At 60.0% G+C, this 23,286-nt stretch overlaps 1 protein-coding gene across 19 annotated transcripts in view; it reads left to right on the forward strand.

Moving 5' to 3' along the window:
• The window catches only part of MICAL3 (microtubule associated monooxygenase, calponin and LIM domain containing 3), a 156,535-nt gene extending 133,249 nt beyond the window's left edge, over positions 1 to 23,286 (forward strand). For 17 of the 19 annotated variants that reach the window (XM_055567379.1, XM_055567325.1, XM_055567319.1 and 14 more), the window contains 11 exons: positions 953 to 1,066; positions 1,480 to 1,617; positions 1,703 to 1,785; positions 2,534 to 4,232; positions 4,618 to 4,712; positions 5,258 to 5,368; positions 7,173 to 7,266; positions 18,446 to 18,511; positions 20,410 to 20,509; positions 20,653 to 20,726; positions 20,815 to 23,286. In XM_055567379.1, the coding sequence (XP_055423354.1) occupies positions 953 to 1,066; positions 1,480 to 1,617; positions 1,703 to 1,785; positions 2,534 to 4,232; positions 4,618 to 4,712; positions 5,258 to 5,368; positions 7,173 to 7,266; positions 18,446 to 18,511; positions 20,410 to 20,509; positions 20,653 to 20,726; positions 20,815 to 20,999 (2,759 nt within the window). In that variant the 3' untranslated portion in view covers positions 21,000 to 23,286. The remainder of the gene's footprint in view (positions 1 to 952; positions 1,067 to 1,479; positions 1,618 to 1,702; positions 1,786 to 2,533; positions 4,233 to 4,617; positions 4,713 to 5,257; positions 5,369 to 7,172; positions 7,267 to 18,445; positions 18,512 to 20,409; positions 20,510 to 20,652; positions 20,727 to 20,814) is intronic. The other 2 variants (XM_055567395.1, XM_055567432.1) reach the window with 1 other exon arrangement.

Here is a 23,286-nt window from a genome sequence, read left to right on the forward strand (position 1 = left end):
GACCTGGCCTCAGGTTTCTGCAGGGCTGGACCCTCGGGCCCAGGTACGTGCAGGTCAAAGGGCAGCCACTCTCCTGAAAGGAGACCCTGAAAAGAGCCTCCAGGCACCTCGGCAAGAGGGAAGTAGGTCCTGGAAGCATAGGCACTCCCAGCCTGGCATCCTGGACAGCTTCCCGCTGGCCATCTCTTGCTCAGCGGCTGGCCGTCTCTTGCCCAGACGCTGGTCTGAATGCTTTGTGTGCAGGGGTGAGGACCGGTGTGAGTGTGTGAGTGTGGGCTGCTTCCTTGGGAGAAATCACACTTTGTCTCATCCTGTGGCACGGAGGGGCTGGTCTTGGGTCCAGAAAGGACCTTTACATGTCCCTCCCCACTCTCCCGTGTGCTGAAAGAGACGTGTCTGAATTCTCCCAGCGAGGCTACAGCCCTGCCCAGCCATCAGAGCCCTACACACAGCTCTGATCCAGGCTGAGTGGTGCAGCTGAGAACAGACCCCCCCCCCTCGCTGCCTGGACTTGGTCCCCTCCCTGAGAGGCAGGGCTGGCCACGGCCCCTCATCCTGTTCCTCGAGGGTCTAGTGGTCGGCGCAGGTCCTGGCTGCCACGTGTGCTGGGCACCTGCTGACCTGGGCCTGAGAAGCAGCGTTCTCCCCCTGCCTCCCCCTATTCTTCTCAGACAGGCTCTCCCAGCAGCTGCTGGAGGAAGAGGAAAGCTGGCCGGCCCAGGCCGCTCCTCACCTCCTGCTTGGCCGGGTCCGTGTGCTCAGGAGGCCCAGCCCGGCTCCCAGCCTGCTCTCAGCTCCCGGCCCTCTGACTCCTGCCCCAGCCAGCCCTCTCCCTTCTCCCCGCGGTCTGCCCATGGACAGCCCCGAGAACCCAGTGCCACTGTCCATCCCCACTGCCAGTGTGTCTGTCCATCTCTCTGTTTGTCCTTCCTTTGACGTTTCTGCCTTGCAGTCCCATTCGATGAGGATGACCTGGAGGGAGACGTGGACTCGGAACCAGCAGAGATCGAAGGGGAGGCAGCGGAGAATGGGGACGCAGGGGACACTGGCGCCGAGCTGGACGACGGTACGGGGCCGCAGAGCTCTGAGCTCGGGGAAGGTGGGACAGCACGTTAAAGTGAAAGCGAGGCGCTCGGAGGAGTGGCTCTTAGGGCTCGTGGTTCCTTCCTTGCTCTGCACTGACCTGAATGCTTGTCGTTTCACGCCCCCGGTGGACAGGGGCTGTGTTCATTCAATTATGGGGAGAAACCGAGCAGATGTGGGACTTCCTACAGGGCCTCTAAGGCAGCCGCTGCCTCTGGAGGCTGGAACAATGAGATGATATGGGCAGTCTGGGGAGCAGGGGACCAGCGGGCAGGGCCAGGCCGGGACGGGATGCACGCTGCCACTGATGTCCTGGCAGCTGGCCTCCAAGGCGGGCAGCGCCTGGAGGGGAGCACAGCCTCACTGGAGGACTGTGCTGCTGCTTCCCTCGGCCAGATCAGCACTGGTCGGACGACGTCCCGTCCGAGGCCAACACGGAGCTGCACCGGCCGGCGGTGGGAGCAGAGCTGGAGCTGAGGGTGTCGGACGGCGAGGAGGAGCCACCGCCGGCCTCAGCAGGGCACCCAGAGAGAGGTCTGTGTGCAGCCCCTTCCCCTGGGCTCCCCATCCAGCCAGAGGAGGTGGTTCTTCTTGCAAATCCTGCCTCTTGTTTTTTCAGGTGCCTCCCAAGTCTCCAGCCCCACCCGGTCCCCTGAGGAGCCCATGGGCCTGTCCTCCCCAGCCCGCAGCCCCGGGGCACAGGTAAGGGTTGACCCCACTGCCTCCGGTGCTGACGGGGCTGTTGGAAGCATGAGTGGCTGGGGCTCCGGCCCGGTCTGGCCCGCTGTCCTGGTCCCACAGCAAGCTGAAACAGCAGGATCTGTGGAATCACTGGTTTGAGTAACAGACTTGTTTCTTCTCAGTGTTACGTTCAAATGACTATGCTTTTCTGAATAAAAAATGTGTGTCTGGGTTACCAGGGGTGTTCATACCACACAGTGCAAGATGCTCCCTAAATAGAGAGTTACACTGTTTCCAGCGGAGCAGGTTTTAGGGGAGTTGTCTGCAGGGAGGCCAGAGCTGGAGGCCGGGAGCTACTTGACTTGGTCTTTGGGTCCTGAGGAGCCAGGTGACTTGGGTGATTTCCCCTGAGATGAGCCCAGGCGTGGTTGGAACGAGTGCCTGGAGGCAGAGTGTAACTGACGCTGTTTCCCACCTCACGTCAGAGACCCTGGCAGGCTGGGGTGGGTCGTGGCATCCTTTGGCTGGTGTCATTTCAGGGCTCGAAGAGCAAGGTACACTTGGGATGAACCCAACCTGGAAGCTGCCTGTGTGCACTGGGCGAGGGGCTCCGGAACTGGACAGGGCAGAAGAGGGGGTGTCCTGCTGGCCCTCAACTGTGGCCCCGAGGGTGGAGAGGCCGTTTCAGGAAGCTCAGGCCCTTGGTGGGAGAGAACACCTGTCACGGCCTTGCCTTCTGAGTGGCTCGTGTCACCTTGCTTTCCCACAGAGCGCCCGTCCCCCCCTTGCTGCTGTGGCCGCTGGGGTAAGGTCACCCGCCGAGAGCCCTCTGCCGGAGCCCTCGACCCCGCCAGCGGAGCCCGAAGCTCACCCTCCCATCCGATCGCAGCCTGAAGCCAGGACGCCGCCCTCACCTGCCAGCCCCCAGCGCCCGTCCCCGCCCACCCAACTGCCCATCTGCTCCCAGCCTCAGCCATCCCCTGAGGCCACCGTGCCGTCCCCCACCCTGTCCCCCATCCGCTCCCAGCCCGTGCCGGCCAGAACCTCCACTCCTCTGGCCCCCCTCCCCGTGAAGAACCAGGGGGTCACGAAGGACACACTGGGCAGCCCCCTCCCTGGGGATGAGGCCCTGAAACGCAGCGACCTGGTGGCAGAGTTCTGGATGAAGAGTGCCGAGATCCGCCGCAGCCTGGGGCTCACGCCTGTGCACCGGAGCCCAGGGTCTGAGCCCGCCTTCCAGTCCCCGCCCCTGAAGGCCTATCCAGCAGAGAAGGCCCCCCAGAGCGAGGGGCTCCGGCTCCTAAAACCCCCACCTGTCCCCAGGAAGCTGGGGCTGCCAGCGGCTGAGGGGGCCCAGCCCTGCCCACCCACCCCTGTGTCCCCGCCCGACAGGGAGCCAAAGGGCCCCCGGGAGGAGCACAGAGACCTGTCCAGCAGCTCGGGGCTGGGCCTGCAGGGCAGCTCCTCCCGCACCAGGACGCCGGGCAGCCAGAGCTTCAACACCTCTGACTCCACCATGCTCACACCCCCTTCCAGCCCGCCGCCCCCACCGCCTGACGAGGAGCCCGCTACCCTTCACAGGAAGCCAGCCCTGGCAGGGCAGGTTGTGGCCTCGGCACCCCCACCCCCAGCTGTCTGTGTGAGGCCCCCGCGGGAGCCCACCCAGCCCCCCCAGGAGGAGGCGCGGAAGTCTTTCGTGGAGAGCGTGGATGAGATTCCCTTTGCGGACGATGTGGAGGACACGTATGATGACAACACATGTGACGACCGCACGGAGGACTCGAGTCTGCAGGAGACCTTCTTCACACCCCCCTCCCACTGGCCCCACCCCAAGCAGCCCTTGGCTCCGGAGAACAGCCGGGGGCCAGAGAGTGGGGTCCCACTGCAGAAGCGGGGGCTGCCGCTGGTCTCGGCCGAGGCCAAGGAGCTGGCGGCCGAGCGCATGCGGGCCCGGGAGAAGTCGGTGCGGAGCCAGGCACTGAGGGATGCCATGGCCCGGCAGCTGAGCAGGATGAAGGAGATGGACATAGCAGCTGCAGCCCCCAGGACCCCCGCACCCCGCAGAGCCACTGCCGTGCCCCCCAAGGGCCCCGAGGAACCTGCCCCGAGGCACGAAGCCACAAGTGAGGAGGTGCTGTCCCCTCCCTCAGACTCAGGGGGCCCGGACGGCTCGGTCACCTCGTCAGAGGGCTCCAGCGGGAAGAGCAAGAAGAGGTCATCCCTCTTCTCTCCTCGGAGAAGCAAGAAAGAGAAGAAGCCCAAAGGCGAGGGCCGGCCCCTGGAGAGGCCCAGCCCCGGCACTCTGGAGGAAGCGGCCGCCAAGCCCAGGTCTCTGTGGAAGTCTGTCTTCTCGGGGTACAGGAAGGACAAGAAGAAGAAGAGCGATGGCCGGTCTTGCCCCAGCACCCCTTCCAGCGGGACCACAGTGGACACCGGCAAGCCCAGGGCATCTCCCGTCTCAAGAGCAGGTTCGGCAGTGCAGCCCCACCCCCGCCCTGGGCATAGCTTGGGGTGCAGGCTCTCCTGTCCCCACGGTTCCCTCCAAAGACCCCTGCCTGTGCTGCCTTGCCTCCCCTGGGGTTTCCTAGGGAGGAGGCAGCTAAACTTAGGACGTTTCAAAACAAGCGAATGGCTGGGCAGGGGCCACAGGTGGATGTGCTTCCTAGGGAAGGCGCTGCAGCTGGACACGGCCTGTTGGTGCATGTGGGCTCCCGCCTGGGTGCGTGTCAGCATCCAGGCCTGTGGCTCTGGGTGCGGGGACAGAACCAAACTGGGGAGGACCACACCTCACTCCCGACCCGGGCCGCCAGGGGGTGGGCCCCCTGGTCATGATCTGCTCCGCCCCGCCTCCAGAGCTGCGGACGCGGCGCCAGCTGAGCTGCTCGGAGGACTCAGACCTCTCCAGTGACGACGTCCTCGAGCGGACCTCCCAGAAGTCCAGAAAAGAGGTGGGCGGGCCACGGCCGTGACTCTGTCCCTTGTTCAGCCCCCACCCCCACCCCCACCCCTGGACCCCAGCTAGTCCAATGGTCACCCCCTGCACCCGCACTCACTGTGCCCACGAGGCACACCTTTGTTCAGAATAGAAGCACCTGTTTACTTCAGGCAAGACTTCCTCCAGGAGCCTCGGAAGTGGTGCTCATCTAAAGAAAGGGGCTTTTGATTCCAAACAGAAAAGTAAAAGGACCCTGGCTTTTCTTTTTCCTTATTTGCGTTTCCCCTACAAGCCAGAGGCTTGGGGAGAACATGTGACCACGTTTACCCCCAGAGTCTTAAGAAAGCAGACGTCCTTACATGGGAAAGTGTAGGATGGTGGTCTCCGCAGTAAAGGCTGCCCCACATCCTAAGTGCCCAGCAGTCAGTGTGCAGCTGGCCTCCATCCCTGCCCCGTGGGGCGCGTCTCTCGTGGGGCTCCTGCAGGGATGAGGGCTGGGCGTCTGTGCACACCAGCCTAGCCAGCCACTGACCGAAGAAACCCTCTTGTCCCCTCCAGCCGAGAACTTACACGGAGGAGGAGCTGAACGCCAAGCTGACCCGGCGTGTGCAGAAGGCAGCTCGGAGGCAGGCCAAGCAGGAGGAGCTGAAACGGCTGCACCGCGCCCAGGTAAGGGCAGCAGAACCTCCCTGCCTCCCAGCCTGCTTTCCACATCCACACAAGGGCAAGAGAGGAGGCGGGGTGGAGCCACTGTCCCCTGGCCTGTGCCTCTGGCTTGATGCAGCTGCAGAAGCCTCTCTTGGGGGCAGCTGTTGGTGGAAAGGGAGACGCCCAGCTTGGAGTCTTCCAGGTTCCCAGCTCTGGAATAACCACTACAAACCAGCCAGTCCAATCTCTGTGACCAGCTGGCCTCTGACGCAGCTGGGTTTACAGGTTGGTGCTGTCCTCAGGCCCAGGCCTTTTGATGTTTGTTTTTTCCTTTTAACAAAAAATAACTTTTTAATGTAAATTATTCCCTGGTGGCTAAGTGGTAAAGAATCTGCCTGCCCATGCACAAGATGCGAGTTCGATTCCTAGGTCGGGAAGATCCCCTGGAGAAGGAAATGACAGCCCACTCCAGAATTGCCTGGAAAATCCTATGGACAGAGGAGTCTGGCTAGTACAGTCCATAGGGTCACAAAGATTCAGACATGACTTAGCAACTAAATAACAGCAGACTGTGGCTTCCGGGTGCAAGGTCCTCCCAGGGGTCCATTATCCCCCAGAAACCTTGTTCCTCGCAGAGTGTGGCTGGTCCAGCCACGTGGTTGCTGGTGTTTTTTCTTTAATTGAAGTATGCTTGTGTGCTAAGTTGCTTCAGTCTTGTCTCACTCTTTTCGACCCTATGGCCTGTAGCCCAGCAGATTCTTCTGTCCATGGGATTCTCCAGGCAAGAGTACTGGAGTGGATTGCCATACCCTCCTTCAGGGGATCTTCCTAACCCAGGGATCAAACCTGTGTCTCATTACGTCTCTTGCATTGGCAAGCAGGTTCTTCACCAATAGTGCCACCTTGGAAGCCCTAATTGAAGTATAGTTGATTTACAGTGTTATGCCAATTTCTGCTGTACAGCAAAGTGACTCAGTTATACACACATAGACATTCTTTTTTTTTTTTTCTAATCTTTTCCATGAGGGTTTATCCCAGAAGATTGGCTACAGTTCCCTGTCTGTGCAGTAGGCTCTTGTTATATCCATCCTATATGTAATAGTTTGCACCTCTTACTCCGAATTCCCAGTTATTCCCTCTTTACTCCCCACCCCCTTGGCAACTGCAAGTCTGTGCTGGGTGTTTTTGAATCTTGTGGAAGCAGGGTTTCCAGACTGTTAGGAAGCCCTGCTGGAGCATTCTCAGCCTCTGTGTGTGCCCTGGACACCCACCCAGATCCCAGAGTCCTGGCTGCCTGAGGGTTCACCCCCCTACTTCCTCCCCTCCCCTCCCCTGCCCTTCCCCCTCACTCCCCTCCCTCCCCTCACACTGCGACCACCCCTCCCCCTCACTGTGTGTCCTCCCCTCCCCCTCACAGTGTCCATCCCTCCCCCTCACAGTGTGTGTCCTCCCCTCCCCCCTCACAGTGGTGTGTGTCCTCCCCTCCCCCCTCACAGTGGTGTGTGTCCTCCCCTCCCCCCTCACAGTGTGTGTCCTCCCCTCCCCCTCAAAGTGTGTGTCCTCCCCTCCCCCTCACAGTGTGTCCTCCCCTCCCCCTCACAGTGCCCTCCCCTCCCCCTCACAGTGTGTGTCCTCCCCTCCCCCTCACAGTGTGTGTCCTCCCCTCCCCCTCACAGTGTGTGTCCTCCCCTCCCCCTCACAGTGTGTCCTCCCCTCCCCCTCACACTGTGTGTCCTCCCCTCCCCCTCACACTGTGTGTCCTCCCCTCCCCCTCACACTGTGTGTCCTGCCCTCACCCCTCACACTCACCGTGTGTCGCCCGCAGATCATCCAGCGGCAGCTGGAGCAGGTGGAGGAGAAGCAGCGGCAGCTGGAGGAGAGGGGGGTCGCCGTGGAGAAGGCACTGCGTGGGGAAGCAGGTACCACTGGGCCTAGAGGACAGGGTCCTCGGGAAAGCCCCTTCCCACCCACCACAGGAGGTTAGCTCCCGCCCCAAGCGCGGAGTCAGTGGGTCTCAGCAGGATTCTCTGGTCCCCTCGTCACTGGGACCTGGGGCTTCCTGTGAAGCAAAGGAGGAGAAAGGCCTATGCATCTGGGGCTCCCCGAGCCTGGCCCGCACCCCCTGTCTCAGGGCTCCCCCTGCCCTCATCCCCCGTGTCTGCTGGTGATGCCCTGGGTCTCTCCCTCTCTCTCCTCCCCATCGTCTCCCCAAGAAGACAGTGGCTGGGAGCAGGGCAGGCTGTGCACAAGGGGCCATCACAGAACTGCACACGCAGCCCCCCACCCCCCACAGGCCCTGCTGAGGGTGGCGTCACAGACGCCCCAGGGTGGACCAGGCTCTGTCCTAGAGGTGGTCACTTGGGGCAGAGCCTGAGCAGAGCAGAGCAGAGCCTGGAAGGAGGCTATGAGGGCCGTGTGCTGGGGCAGACCATGGGACCCGTGTGGTCAAACCACTCTCCCCAGAGCCTGCAGAGAAAGCAAGGAGGCACCCAGTGCCCAGGGTGGCCTCTTGGTTCAGGACCTTGAACCCTTGAACTGGCCCCACTGCAACCCCACCCCGACTCGAGGGACTCTCCCCTGCATTCCCCAGCATCCCCGAGGCTGGAGCCTCCACCCTTTTGTGGAGAGCACTGCAACCAGGGTCAGAATGGGCTCATGTAGCCTGCAGTGAAGACAGGTGCTGTGGTGGTTGTGCTCCTGGGCAGGGTGGAGTGAGTCTCCAGGCAAGTGGGCTGAGGATAAACCAAAGAAGCAGCAGGAAGAGGTGGCTACCTGTACAGCCGTCACTGCCTCTGATCTTGCTGGAAGACTGACCGACGGCTGGCCTCCGAGTGAGCATCTGGTGTCAGGACGCGTCTCTGGGGTTCTGGAGGCTGGCGCTCAGTATGGAGCCAGGCAGGCACAAAGGAAGTCTCCTCTTCAGGGCCTTCCTGCACGGAATACAGCCAGCAGTCGACACAGGGTGACCTTCAGGTGACGAGGGGATGAGGCAGAAAGATGAGCTGTGACGTCTTGGTCTTGCATGATCTGGACTCTGTACCACCAGAGTGAAAACTGGACCCTATGTCCAGGAGTTGGGGCTCAGGTGCACGAGCAGTGCCCCCAATGCTGCATGCCCTGACCCAGCCTCCTCAGTCAAGCCTTGACCGCCTGGAGGGAGCTGCCCTGTACCTGGTGTGAATGGGCACCCACAGCCCTGCCCTTGCTGCTGTCTCTGCTGGCTGAAGGTACCAGGAGGGCCCTGGGCCCTCGGATCCCGCCTGCCATGGTGGAAAGTGGTCCCTCACAGGAACCTCATCCTAGCATATGTTCCTCACGGCACTCATGGCCCTGCTAGCCGCCCATGGTGTGTCCTTGACAGCCCCTCGGCATTTCCTTATCGGGCTGCTGCCTGCCAAGGGGCCAGAGGAAAGGGCCCATGGAGACTGGTCTGGGATTTTGCTGAAATTCCTCTTTCTAGTTGTTTAGATAATTACCTCTTTGCAAACATGTACAACCAGAATTTCATCTGTGTCAGTGGTTTTCAAGCTGTTTTATCAGCAGCAGAACCCCTTTTTACAAGATAAATTATGGTTTCAAGTTTAAAGTGAAAAAGAAAAAAAGTTACTCTTAAATATGAATGAACACAGGTTGGAAAATGCAGGTTGTGGTAGAGATCCGCAAGGCTAAGAACTTCAGTGTCCAGTCCAGCCCTGGTTGCAGGGTGGGCACCCTGGTGTGCAGAGGTGGTGATTGTAAATGAAGCAGGTCATGTACAGCCATGGGAACTCAGCATGTGCACAGTGAGAACGGTCTAGGGGTCTGAAGCTTAAAGTCGGAGCTGCTGTTGCAGCAGAATCGCTGTAGATCCAACTGCAGTTTAGATTCCTGGTGAAGAACGGACCTCAGATATATGCTCCCAAACACGCAGTGAACCAAGAGCCAGCTGTACTGTGTGGTGTCACCTGGAGGGCCGGCCTGTGCCTGCAGGGTCAGCCTGAGCCTGGAGGGTCACCCTGTGCCAGGAGTGTCACCCTGCGCCAGGAGGGTCAGCCTGCACCTGGACGGTCAGCCTGAGCCTGGAGGGTCACCCTGTGCCTGCAAGGTCACACTGCGCCTAGAGGGCCGGCCTGTGTCTGGAGGGCCGGCCTGCGCCTGGAGGGTCAGCCTGCACCTGGAGGGTCACCCTGCGCCTGGAGGGTCAGCCTGCGCCTGGAGGGTCAGCCTGCGCCTGGAGGGTCACCCTGTGCCTGGAGGGTCAGCTTGCGCCTGGAGGGTCACTCTGCGCCAGGAGGGTCACCCTGCGCCTGGAGGGTCACCCTGTGCCTGGAGGGTCAGCTTGCGCCTGGAGGGTCACTCTGCGCCAGGAGGGTCACCCTGCGCCTGGAGGGTCACTCTGCGCCAGGAGGGTCAGCCTGCACCTGGAGGGTCACCCTGTGCCTGGAGGGTCAGCTTGCGCCTGGAGGGTCAGCTTGCGCCTGGAGGGTCACTCTGCGCCAGGAGGGTCAGCCTGCGCCTGGAAGGTCAGCCTGAGCCTGGAGGGTCAGCCTGCCCCTGGAGGATCACCCTGCACCTGAAGGATCACCCTGTGCCTGGAGGGTCAGCCTACACCTGGAGGGTCACTCTGCACCAGGAGGGTCAGCCTGTGCCTGGATGGTCACCCTGCGCCTGGAGGGTCAGTCCGTGCCTGGAGGGTCAGCTGGTAGGATGCTTTGAGAGGTGGGTTCCCTGAGTGAGACTGCCCACAGGCTAGGACTTAAATCGATGAATGAAGTGTCCTGACAGGCTGGACGGACACTCACACACACAGGGCAGAGGAAGCCTGGTGGTCCTGGGGCCACATAGAAGCAAGCTGACCTGACAGCACAGGTCAACGTGGTGATGGGCTTCCATGGGTCGCAAGCTGGTGGATCACAGATTTGAACGTGGTGTGCCTTATTGAAACTTATTGCTGAATTAGAAGTAGTTGTGAGTCAGGTATTGGGAGAGCCCAGAACACCACCTGCAGAGCCCGGGCATTCCAGAGAGCAGGGTGAAAACCAGAGTTCTGATCCAGAGTCCACTAAGCAAGACTTTCCAGCACTTTTGTCCAAATGTGCATCTCTGGTTCATATACATGCAGTGGTACCTCTGTTGGGAAACTCCCACAATGCATTTCGGAAACAGGATGGAGTAGCTGGACACAGGAACTCAGAGCTTTGCTTTCTTCATTTCAAGCACCTCACTTCCTGGGTTGTGTTCCCACCTGGCGACATCGTCTTCTCTTGGGCTTCGTGTCCCTTTCCTCTTGCTGGTGTGCTTGCTGGTGGCCGAACCCTTGAGGAGGCCTTGTGGGCTGAGCAGCACTGGTCAGCTCCTTTCCTGAACCGGCCATTCGGTCTCAGTCCATGGGTTCTCTGAGGTGCCACTGGTGGCCGAGCTGCCCTCCAGAGAAGGCTCACGTGCATCCAGACAGCAGGTCTGGGGTCAGAGCCTCAGAGAAGACCGAGATTCCTGAGGTGTGTGGTCTGGAGCAGCTGGGAAGCCCTCTTTGTTTTCGGAACCTACTGGGACAGCCTCATTCAGCGTGTGGTGTCTGTGTCCCCCAAGGGGAGCCCTCGTGTGGAACTGGAGGCTGCTGGGACCAGCTGCTGGGTTGTGAGATGAGGAGGAAAGGGTGGTGAGCTGCAGCTGACTGCGCTTGCGTTTGTCATGGTCCTGGGGTCACCCTCACCACGCTGTGACGAACAGGAGTGCTGGTGGGCAGCTGTGGAGCGAGGTGCCACTGTTTTCTGCTCTCTGGGGGCCTGGTGACCTTGAGGGCCACAGGGCCTTCTTCACTCAGACCCGTTTAGCAGATGTGGTTCTGCTCCACTTGGGGTAAGTGTGGACAGGCAAGCTGAGGGCTAACACAGCCTCTTTAGGCGTTCGCGTCTGGCCTTCAGCCTCTTAGTCTGGGGCATCTGATACGTGAAACTAGGGAAGTCCATAGCCTTTGACCTGCCCCTCACATTTTCTAAGTCTGAATTAGATGAGGTTGAATCCCAGCAGGATCTCCAGCAGAGCCAAGGCCCTGTCCCAGCTGCTGGTTGGCTACACACTGCCCCCCTCCATCCCCCAACCACCCCCCCCACCGCCTTGGTTTTCGGAACCACCCCTGGCACCAGGAGGCCTGTGGCTGAAGCATGTTTGTGGGGTGCCTGGGGGAAACGCATGCTTTCTGCTGCCTCCCTGGGTGTTTCTTATGCTTCATGCCCTTGACTGCCAGGGACTGGGGGGCCAGAGGGTTACCTGATCCAATAACGCTTCCCCGATTCCTTGTTGTAGACTATTGGGGAGAGTCTTATTACACTGACCTCATCGACTTGCATCTGGGTGGTATGTATGCAGACCTGTTACAGAACTAACCCTGCTGACTCCCCCACCCCCCGCCCCCCGCTCACAAACAGCAAGAAGTCAGCCTGATAACCATAACCGGATGGTAAAGCACAGGCCCTTTTCCAGCTCAAACAGAGCAGTGTGCTGACTCGGCCTCGCCCATATGTGTGTGCCGGGGGAGACCTGAGACAACCCTTGCTGCTGGGGTATTTTAATTCTCTGTAAATTTAGAGGTTCACCAGCCACAGCGTCAGCCTCTGATTCGATCTGCATCCCAGTCCCACTGACACCGTTTGGTCATTTGATGGTAGCAGCACATGTGCGTGCACATACACACTCAGGCAACACGCACATGCTCCACCACAACCTTCCCAAGCCCCCTCCCTCACACCTCCCCCAGGATGCCCATAGCCTCCGTCAGCGCGTGTTCATGCTGACCTGAAAGGTCCAGGTGCCCGGGGGAGGCGTCTGAAAATGCACCCCCCCCCCCCAACTCTGTCCTGGGACTACTGCATCCTCTTTTCACCAAACTCAGGAGAAGTCGAGGCTGGTCCTGTGTGTGTGGTCCCTGCAGCCTCCAAGCCTCCAGACCGGGCCTGTTAGAACTGCAGAGTCTCACCCCCTCCTCCCACCCTCACCCCTGACCTTCTGCGTCAGGGACCCTGGAGGTGAGGCCTGGTCACCTGCTTTAGCAAGTGTCCCAGGCCGCTTCCACAGTAGAAGCACTGCCTCAGAGGAGTCCAGTCTGTGGGTGCCTCGCCGTACAAGGCTCACCACTCGTGGTGGACCAGAGAAGCACCCAGCCAGCGGTGTCGCCTCTAGACCTGGGTGGGGACTCTCGGACGGCTGCCCTCGCATCAGGAGCTGAGCCAGTAGCTACTCCTGGGGCTCCCAGGCCCAGCGCTTTCTTGGAGTCCTTCATCCTGGTCAGGCGGTCAGACTTCTGTCTCCCAGGCAGGCTCCGTGCCTGAAAGTGGTCTCAGAACGGAAGAGCGGGCAAGATCTTTCTCTCTCATTTTTTTTTTAACCATAATTCCATTCTTCTAAGAGAGTCTCTTCCTGGCCCATTCATTTAAAAACCAAGCATGATTGTAATTGCAACTCAAGATAGAGCCCTGGTCTTAGAGAGGCTACACCAGTAAGGAGGCTTCCGGCCTCCTTGGGGTGGGTGTCCTGGCCTCCCCTCTGCTTTCTGACCCCGGGTGTCTGGGTCCACCCTCGACACGGCCCTCCAGGCCTCCCGTATCCAGGTGCTGCCACCCCATGGCCATTGGTGCTGTAAAAGGGCTCATGCTTACACCCCAACTAACAGATCCCACCCTGACTGATGTCCTGGGCTCACTTTCTGCCTCCTCCTGACACCTCTGGGAACGTCTGTGTCGATTCCAAATGAATCTCAATTGTTTTGTTTAATTCAGAGTCTCCTGGGAAGGACTGTCAAACCTATTTCTTTGACATTGCATTCGGCCTCCCCTCCCAGCTTGAGAACGGCAGCCACACTGATGACCCCGTGTGGCCAGTTCTGTTCCCTTCACTCCTGATGCTTGAGTGATAGGATGCTGGCCATTTCCATTTCTGTGTCCCTGGATTCCAGCTTCCAGCCTTCGGGATAGAATTCCAACAAGTTCCAGGGGAGAGTGAAATATGTAGAAAGAGGAGCTCAGTGTATCTCTGAATTATAAACCCCTGCTGCCTGATTTGGGTCCTCGCATGTCAGCCCGCTGTGGCTCTAGGGGCTCCACCCTCACGTGGCGGCTGCCGCCACCCACAAGTCTGGAAGGAGAAGGTAGATGTCAGAAGCAGCTCCCGTTTCAGTTCCTGCTGATGTCTCCTCCGCAGAGCACTTGGCAATCTCGTTATTTGGTGGAATTTTACCCTCTTGAAATCTGGAGCCTGAGATGTAGAGCCTCATCACTTGTCTACTGCATGTGCTCAGTTGTAGCCAACTCTTTGTGGCCACATGGACTATAGCCCACCAGGTTGCATCCCCAAAGGGCCACAGGAACCCAGCACCGATTGTGCTTCCTGTGAGGTGAGAGGGAGAAGTCCAGGCTGAAGTCCCTGCCCAGCCCCTGCCTGTCGCACTGTCATGCCCCCCTGGGGTCTTAGAGTGGCTCTCAGCCGACTTTTAAGGGCTCCAGACCTGTTGAAAGTCTCCTTTTGAGCCAGAGAGTATCAAGACTCCTCTTCATAGAGCTGCACCTTGTGATTGCAGAGGATCCGTTAAAGAACAGAGACAGGGTCCCGCTGCCCAGCTGCCGGTCTTGTTGCTCTAGACCAGGGAGGAGACTTGGACGTCTTCAGGAGAAGACTGCGTCTCTTCTGGAGAACTTTGAATTAGAAATATTTACACCCGATTTCTGGTTTCCAGACTTCACCTCTTGATTTGTACATCTCCAGGGGAAATGGAAAGAGCATGAATGGTTTAGAAATGGCATAAGGGACTGGGGAGGGGGTCTTCATTTTTTGCCATGGCTTGTGATGGGAGGTGGGGAAGCCCCCCACCTACCCACCCCGCTCTGAGCCTTCCTGTGTGGTCCGCTCCCCTGAGTTGATGCTGGCAGATTGTTGGCTGATCTGTTCCGTCTGAGCATGAGCCTGGCTCGGTTCTGCTTTTAGGAAATTTCAGAAATGCTCGAAATTCCCCAGCATTCCTGTGTGTGCGTGTGTGTGTCCCAGCCCGTGTGTGTGCATGTCCCAGCCTGTGTGTGTGCGTGTACACGTGGGTGTCTCAGTCTGTGTGCGTGTGTGCACATGTGTGTGCGCACGCATGTCCTAGCCTCTGTGTGTGGGTGTGTCCCAGCCTGTGTGTGTGTGTGTGTTAGAGCTCAGTTTTCACGTGCTTTTCCCTCTTCGTTTCCCCCCAGTCTAGAGGTTTGTCTCATACTGAACTTCCCAATAAGGCATCTCCCCAGCTCTGTGCTTATAGGCCAGGCCTGTCAGGGAGAACCTTCTATCCCGTCAGAGGCAGCACACCGCCATGCAGCTTGCAAACCAGCCAGTGTTCTAGCTACCCTGAGGGTCCCTGTAGTGAGGCGACGGGGCGGGAGGGAGGGTACAGTGCTTCAGACAACGCCTGTAGGAGAAAATGGGAGGGGTGGAAGCATAGAAAGAATGAGCGGAGACAAGGAATTGCCACCAGACTGGCCGTGACTGCCCACTGTCCACAGCCCGCGGGGTCCTGCCGGCCCCAGGCCACGAAAAAGGCAAGGTGGTGTCAGCGACCCTGAGCAGGGAGATGAGACTGGCTTCAGGCCGCTCTGTGTCCCCAGCCCTGCCACTCACCCTCTCTGGACCTCTCCATTCGGCGGGGAGGGGCGGCGCGGTGACCCTTCCAGGCCTGGTGCCCGCCCCGTCCTCGGGCTGCCTCCCTTTGTCGGGTTTGTTTCTGAAGGAAGGCCCTCTGCACTGGGTGGAGGGCGAGGCAGATCCTGGCCAGGGTGTGCACGGTTGACCCCGAGCCTCGGGGCCCTCCTTGGATGGCAGACCTGCCGATACTGTCCAGGCAGCCGCTGGGGCCAGTGCTGGGGTTCGATGAGGCCGCCCATGTGCCCGTGTTTTGATCTCTGACACACTCTCACGCTCAGTGCACACAGCCCTTTGGAATCCATGGGATGTGCCTGGCTGCACGATGATAAGTTGCAGCTTTTCAAACTCTTGACTGGTGGCCTGCCCCGGTGTCGGGGAGGGGGTTGCTGGCAACTGTCACGCCCTGCAGGCCGCGGGCCGTGGGCGCTCGGGGTGGTGACTGGGGTCTGCGAGTGATGCGCAAACAGGAGCGCGTCCCTGACGAGACTAACGTAAGTGACTTGTTTGCTGTGAGAGGGGCGGCCACTCTGCCTCCTGTGGTGAACCACATCTAGTGTCTCTCACATCTCCAGACGAGGTTAGCTCCAAACCACCTCTGTGCCTCCCTTGCACTCTCACGTCAGGTTCAGGTCTGGGGTTGGAAACTCACCTTGTTTGGTTGGTTTTTCTTCTTCTTAAAACAGTATTTATTGGTTGGTTTTCTGATTATAAAGTATATACTGTGCAAACACCAGAGCACTCAGGAAGGTTAAGGAAGAGCGCACAACCCACCCTTTGGGGCTCTGGCCCTTTCGTGTCTGCACTGCCCGTTGGCACCGGGGAGCCCCTCCAGATTTCTGTCCTGAGTCCTGTTCTGTGGTCTCACACTGGCTTCTGTATGGAAGGGCGTCTGGGACGTGCTCTGCATAAAAGGGTCTAAAGCTGTGTTCCGTGATGTCTGGAAGGGGAAGCACGGTCTCTCTGCACCTGCAGGCACAGGCTTCCTTGTTTGGATGCGTGTGACTGTGTTGAGTCCCTGACCTTGCTGATGAGCACAGATGCTGCTCCACTGTCTCCACAGCCTGTTTGTGTGTAACATCTGTCCCAGGGGGCAGCAGCGGTGGGGACCCTATCGTTTGAGGATGTGTGCAGGTGTCTGAGCACCAATCTGGAGACAGAGAAGGCTGGATGTAGACGAGTATAAGCCGAGGGTGTTTGTAAGAAAGGAGCTTCTTGCTTGCCTCAGTGCCCAGCTGGTCATGGCCCCATCTGTCCAGAACACTGGATCACCGTGATTGTTGCACACGCACCACACACACACACACAGCCTCTGACACACCCGCCACACACATATGACCTCTGCACATACCCTACACACACACACGGCCTCTGCACACACACAGGGCCTCTGCACATATCCACCACACAAACACAGCCTCTCCACGCACACCAACCACACACATGGCCTCTGCACACACAAAAACACACACACGCACAGAGCCTCTGCACCCACCCACCACACACACTCAGCCTCTGACATACCCACCACACACATGGCCTCTGCACATGCACACACAGACACATACACACAGCCTCTGCACACATCCACCACATACACACACAGCCTCTGCACACTCACCACACATAAACACACACGGCCTCTGCCCGCACCCACCACATACAAACAACCTCTGCACACCACCACACACACACACGGCCTCTGCACACCACCACACACACACACAGCCTCTGCACACCCACCACACCCACACACGGCCTCTGTCCACACCCACCATACACACACATGGCCTCTGTCCACACCCACCACACACACACAGCCTGTGTCCACACACACGGCCTCTGTCCACACCCACCACACACACATAGCCTCTGTCCACACCCACCATACACACACAGAGCCTCTGCACCCACCCACCACACACACACACGGCCTCTGTCCACACCCACCATACACACACATGGCCTCTGTCCACACCCATCACACACACACAGCCTGTGTCCACACCCACCATACACACACACAGCCTTTGCCCACACCCACCACACACACACAGAGCCTCTGTCCACACCCACCATACACACACACGGCCTCTGTCCACACCCACCACACACACACAGCCTCTGTCCACACCCACCATACACACACAGAGCCTCTGCACCCACCCACCACACACACACAGCCTCTGACATACCCACCACACACATGGCCTCTGTACCTGCACACACAGACACACACATACACATAGCCTCTGCACACATCCACCACACACACACACGGCCTCTGCCCACCCCAACCACACACAAACAACCTCTGCACACCCACCACACACACACGGCCTCTGCACACCCACCACACACACACGGCCTCTGCACACCCACCACACACACACACATGGCCTCTGTCCACACCCACCACACACACACATGGCCTCTGCTTTAGTTCTGACGTTTCGCCTGATACCAGGCTTACACACAAAAGCCTGTAGAGATCACAAGGCACCTGCACGCACCCCGCTGCAAGGTGAAGGGCCTCTCGGTCAGCACGCGTCTGCTTGGCCCTCGTGTTCACCTAAACAGGGCTGTCTCTAACAGCCCAGCCCCTGCTCCCCGCCCCCGGGGCCGTGGCTCCTGCGTGTGCCTGTGGTTCTGTGATGGTCCCTTGCTAAGCAGTCCCCCTCCCTTGACAGCCCCAGGCCCCGAGTCTAGCCACGTCCCCTGCACGCCGTCTGCTCTCAGTCACCCCGTCCATGACGCCCCAGCTTTGTTTCTGTGAGTTTTGGACTTGTCCACAGTGTAGCAGTGTGCCCGCTGTGGTGTCGACCCTTGGAGGACAAGAAGGGGCAGAAGAGGGGTGGTCAGCGCTCTCTGTGCCCAGAGGCGGGCTGGTGATTCATACAGACGGGGGCCGCCTCTGGGGAGCTTATTGGGCCGACAAGTCCTTGCTCAGGGTCAAAGCAGAGCGGGTGTCGGCCCTAGGGGCCCATCAGAGACTGGGCACTGCCTCCGTGGGTTCAACACCAGGAGAACCCCAGCACTTAGATTTACCCACATGGAGATCTTGAGAACTCTCACTCAGGCAGGCCTGCTGGCACATTGGCTGTTTACAGGGAGGGTCCCCAAGCCTCAGAGGCGCCCTGTGGTCATTCCTAGCTTCCCACCCGCCGCCCCCAGCAAGGACCTGAGGAGGACAGAGTGCCCGCCCGCCCGGGCCCAGGGCTGCTCCCGACCAGTTTCTGTGCCGGATGAAGGAAGGACTGAACTCATTTGTAGATTGTGTTTCCCTTGCTTCTGCTTTTCCATTTCTTGTATTTTTTTCTTTTCCTCCTGTTGTTCCTTTCTCACTTTTATGCTTTTTGTCCACTTCACCTTCTCCCTGTCCCTCCCCACTTCCGAATGCCTCCTCCTCTCTGTCCGTCTCGTCTCCTCCTCCTCCTTGTTTGGCCCTTTTTGAAGTTGAGCCCAGTGGCGGGACTCCACGGCGTAGACCTCTCTCCTTCTGCCCTTGCTGTGTCCAGGAAGGTAACGTAACCCCCACCTCCTTCCCGCGGCCTCTCAGGGGTGTAGCGACACTAGTCAAGCAGGGACCCAAAGCCCAGCTCTTTCTCTTCTTCCTCTGACACCTGGTAGCCCTGTTACAAACCCCTGAGTATGTGGCAGTCCCTCACAAGGTACAGTATCCCTTCGACTGTCTCGGGGGGACTGGGGAGTGGGGTGAAGCCAGGGAGCAGGTCCAGCCCTCGGGCCGCTCAGGCTGCAGTGACCGCAGCTCCAGGCCACTGCTCGTGGTCGGGCCCTTCCGCCTCACATCCCGGGACGCGGGGGAGCCCCCGCCCCGTGGGCAGTGATTTGTGCTGGTGGAGTCGAGGAATACTGTCCTTACAAGACTGGTCTACACAGATGCCCCGTTCTTTCCAGACAAGCACTGAAAGCAGACTTCTTTCCCTGTGTCTTGCTGAGTGTGTGTGTTAACTCTGTCTGGTTTGCAGTCCGTTGTGGTGGTGATTGTCGTTGACCGCATGCGGGCGGGGCCGGGGAGTGTGGCTCCTGCTAACCCGCTAACCTTCCTCTTCCCTCCCTGGCGCTCGCTCCCCGCTGACCGCCACCAGCCACGTCCATCTCGGCCATCCCTCTGGAGCTGGCTCGAGCAGTGAGGGAGGCGTCCTGGCGCCCCGAGACTGCCGTCCACGCCCCATGGGTGCCCCGTGCAGAGCCGCTCAGGAAGGAACGGGCACAGCTGGACGGGGCTGCTTTCGAAGCCAAAGAGTCGAGTTGCCGGGAGGGCAGGGAGAGCTGACCCAGCACTCAGCTCGTGCTGCACAGCAGCCAGGGCCCAGGATAGTGCATTGCAAACGTGCCCTGCCCTTGCATGGGGTGGGAGGCCGGGTCCCTGGGTTTGATCTTCCTGGGAGAGGACTTCCGACCCATGCCCCCAAAGCTCAGAGAGACCTCTTAGCTCAGCTGTGAGCAGACTTCAGGGCCCGTGAGCACATGGTGTCCGTGGCAGAGGTACCGGCTGTGCTCACGCAGTTCCCTAGGAAGACGGCCCCCAGCTTCCCTGAGACTGCAGGCGGCTTGTAATCCGAAAACAGCCAAGAGCCACCACAGTCTGGTTTCTGCACCAGGGTGGGACTCACCACGGCCGTGGGCTTCCTGGTGTCCCCTCCGTGATGTGGCTCCTTGGAAGGCTCTTTCTTCCCTCCCCCTGCCGCAGCTGAGCCCGAAGTGGGTCAGGCCACCGCTGGAGGAGACAGGGGTCAGCCGAGGGGGTGCAGGTAGCTGAGTGTGAGCGGCCGCGGCCCCGGAAGCTGCGGCTGGGCTTGGATCAGAGCCGGGAACCTGTAGTCGCCCTGCCCTGGGAGAGACCCCCACCCCCACGCCTCCTGGGGCCGTGCTGCCATTGCAGGGGGTGTGCAGAGCACTTGTCAGGAGCCTGAGGGGCCACAAGGTTGAGAGAGGCACCTCCCTGGTCAGGATTTCAGAAATGAGGTGGCCTCAGTCAGTGGCCACAGCGAAATGCTGGCCCCTCACTCAGTGTGCAGAAAGCAAGGCTGAGTGTATTTCCGGTCTGCCATCTGCCTCTTCATTAGACTGGTCTCACAGCAGACCTAGGACCCAGCAAGTCCCAAACACACGTGAAATGAATGGAAAAGAGAAAAGGAGGGCAGAGCACCGAGAACCTCCCCCAGAGAAAGCAAGCGGTCCAGCAGGAGGGTCCAGGCGAGCCGCTGGGGGGTGAGAGCCGGCCAAGGGGGACAGAGGAAGGCGCAGGCTGCCCTGGGGGGAGCGTGGCGCCCTTGTGGCCCCAGGCACCCTGGGCCTGGCCTGGGCGCGGCAGGCAGCCCTCCGCATTTGTCCCCGTGTGACAGTCCTTGGCGGGAGACAGCAGCTCTGTGGCCCGACACGCCCTCTCTCGGCAGGCATGGGCAAGAAGGACGACCCCAAGCTGATGCAGGAGTGGTTCAAGCTGGTGCAGGAGAAGAACGCCATGGTGCGCTACGAGTCGGAGCTGATGATCTTGTGAGTTCCTCGGGCAAGGGTGGAGGGGGGTGTGGGCCCAGGGCCTGTTGCAGCAGGAGCACAGCCCCTCCTAGTGTGGGGGATGAGGGCTGTGCCACCCCCACCAGTCAGCTCCTTGTTTCCCTTCCCCCCCAAACCCCCAGTGCTCGGGAGCTGGAGCTGGAAGACCGGCAGAGCCGGCTGCAGCAGGAGCTCCGCGAGCGGATGGCGGTGGAAGGTAGGCGGCGCGGGGCGGGCATGGGGGCGGTTGGGGCAGGCCCCCTGCCTCCGCCCTGCAGAGGACTCACCTGTGTGGTTCTGCTCAGACCACCTGAAGACGGAGGAGGAGCTGGCGGAGGAGAAGAGGATCCTGAACGAGATGCTGGAGGTGGTGGAGCAAAGAGACGCCCTGGTAGCCCTGCTGGAGGAGCAGCGGTTGCGGGAGAAGGAGGAGGACAAGGACCTGGAGGCCGCCATGCTGTCCAAGGGCTTCAGCCTGCACTGGTCCTGAGCCCAGCCCAGCCCTGGCCGGTCTGCGCACTGCCCAGATCCCCCTCCCGGACCCCCGGTCTGAGAGGGCCTGGGCCTCCGGGGAGTTTGCACTCAGGTCCACGTGGCTCTGAGAAGGGTTCAGGCATCCGAGCTGTGGGGAGCCGTGGGTGAAGCTGGTTGTCCAGCGGCTCAGCCTCCTTGGAGGAAGCCCCCTGCCCGCCCACTCCAGAGCGTGCGAGTGTGGGGGCGTGCCCAGGGAAGGTGCCTGGGAGGACGCAGTGACCACGCTCCCCTGGCACCACGCAGAAGTGGACGAGAAGCCCAGCCCACACCCCAGGCCTCCTGGCTGTGCCCTGCGGCTGCTGCATTTGCTTTTAATTCTCAACACTGGAAAATACTGACTTTGGGGTTGGGCGGGGCCCCAGGTTCTGGCCCCGCCAGCAGGCTGGCCTTGTCATGGACGCCTCGCGGCGGGTGGGAGGCTGTCCTCCACGCCTGGTTCCTGTGCTTGCACCAAACGAGGCTGACAGCCTGGGAGATGCAGCCTCTGGGGACCCTCTTTGTCAATTAACTTATTTTTTTATACTTGAAGCAGCTTCACTTTTGTATCTTTACTGGGACCCTCATGCCCCAGCACCCAGGTCGGGGCGTGGAGCTGGGTCCCAGCTGACCGCGCTGCCCTCCATTCATCACCCCCTTCTTCCTGGGGCTGACCGGAGCCCTCCTGTCAGAGAGAACCCATGTGGGCCCCCGTGCGCTGCTCCCATCCCCTGTGCCTGGCCCCAGGTGTCCGTGTCTGCACCGCTCACTCATCAAGGATGTACTTGAGCTGCTGGAGGCCAGGCTGCTGGCCAGGTACTGCTCAGAATCCTCCCTGTTGAAATCCCGGGTCCATAGGACCCGTGTTTCTCTCCGTTTTGGAGCCAAGGTCTCATCTCCCACGTTGACTGAAGACGGTTTAGGCCACGGCACCAGCATGAGGGACCCTGCTTGGTGAGGCCCGGACCCAGCAACCGGAGTTGCGGTGACAGCACGCAGACGGGACTCTGGTCGGGGAGTCACACACACACGCACACGCATGCACACACACACACACACGCACGCACGCACATGCGCACACACACACGTGCGCGCGCGGCAGCTTCTGCTCAGCCCCCCGCTCACACCTCTTTGTGGGGAGGCACGGAATGAGAAGCACCATGGAGCCAGCTCGGGCTGCGGTTCGGCCAGGGGCTGACCGTGTCCAGCTCCCAGAGCCGTCAGAATCTGCAGCAGCCGTGCCCGTCTGCAAAGGAGCTCGGCCTGTCCTGAGGCCCTCCAGCCCACCTGGTGGAGCAGGACCACACGCTGGAAAGGGAAGCTGCAAGGGCAGGATGAGGGGCATCCACACCAGCCTCGGAACGTCCTTGGGGAACCACATCGTGCCTCAACTTGAACACATTCATTCTCACTGCAAAGGAGCAGAGAACTGTCTTCTTCTTGAGTCTGTCCCAAAGCTGTCATCCGTCACCCCCTGGAATCCAGGGGGCTTGTGGCTCGGACCCTCACTTCCTGCTTGTTGAAGCAGAGCCTCTATTTCTGTTCTCCTTTCTTAACAGGGGAGCAGAGGGTGTTCTAGATTGCATCTTTAAACCCCAGCCTTCCAATAAAGCTGGGCTTGGGACAGGATTCATCGCCTGTGTGGCCTTTGCCAGCCCTTCCCACCCACCACCCGGTGCACCGTGACTGCCAGGCCCGTCCCGCGAGCCCCTGCCCACCCGGGACAAGGACGGGTTTATGAAGCAGCCAGAAGGGACGCGGCACCGCCCCGCGGAAGCGCACCGTGCCTGCCAACATGGGGAAGGCCCGGAGCTGCAGAGAAGCTCGGAAACGCTCCCCAGCTCCCTTGCGCGGTGCTGCGCCTTCGGGCTCCAGTAGAGCACTTTTTCTGAACGCTCCATTTCATAACCACTAGTGTGCAGGTTGTCGTAGTGCCTGCTGACAGGCTGCTGCGGTTTCCAGCTCTGGGAACGCATGGCTCCTGTCGCGTCCCCACGTGGGCAGGGCCGCAGGAAGTCTCCCTCTGCAGCGCTGGGTGTGAGCGAGCCCATGCCAAGGCCAAGGGCCCAGCCTGCTCAGATGGCGTCTTCCGGCCTTTGCCCCAGGAGCCATCCTCCAGCTGCCCTGACCAGCAATGAGAGGCTATTCCCGATCTTTCCAAAGAGCAGGATTTTTTTCAGTAGGGCAGAAAGTGGAGTTTACAGAAAACAACTGACTTACAAAGGGGAATGGGCCATTTTATGCGCAATAAAAGTTTCTAAAAGAAA

This window comes from Bubalus kerabau, chromosome 1, assembly GCF_029407905.1.
Source record: "Bubalus kerabau isolate K-KA32 ecotype Philippines breed swamp buffalo chromosome 1, PCC_UOA_SB_1v2, whole genome shotgun sequence".
Taxonomy (NCBI): domain Eukaryota; kingdom Metazoa; phylum Chordata; class Mammalia; order Artiodactyla; family Bovidae; genus Bubalus; species Bubalus kerabau.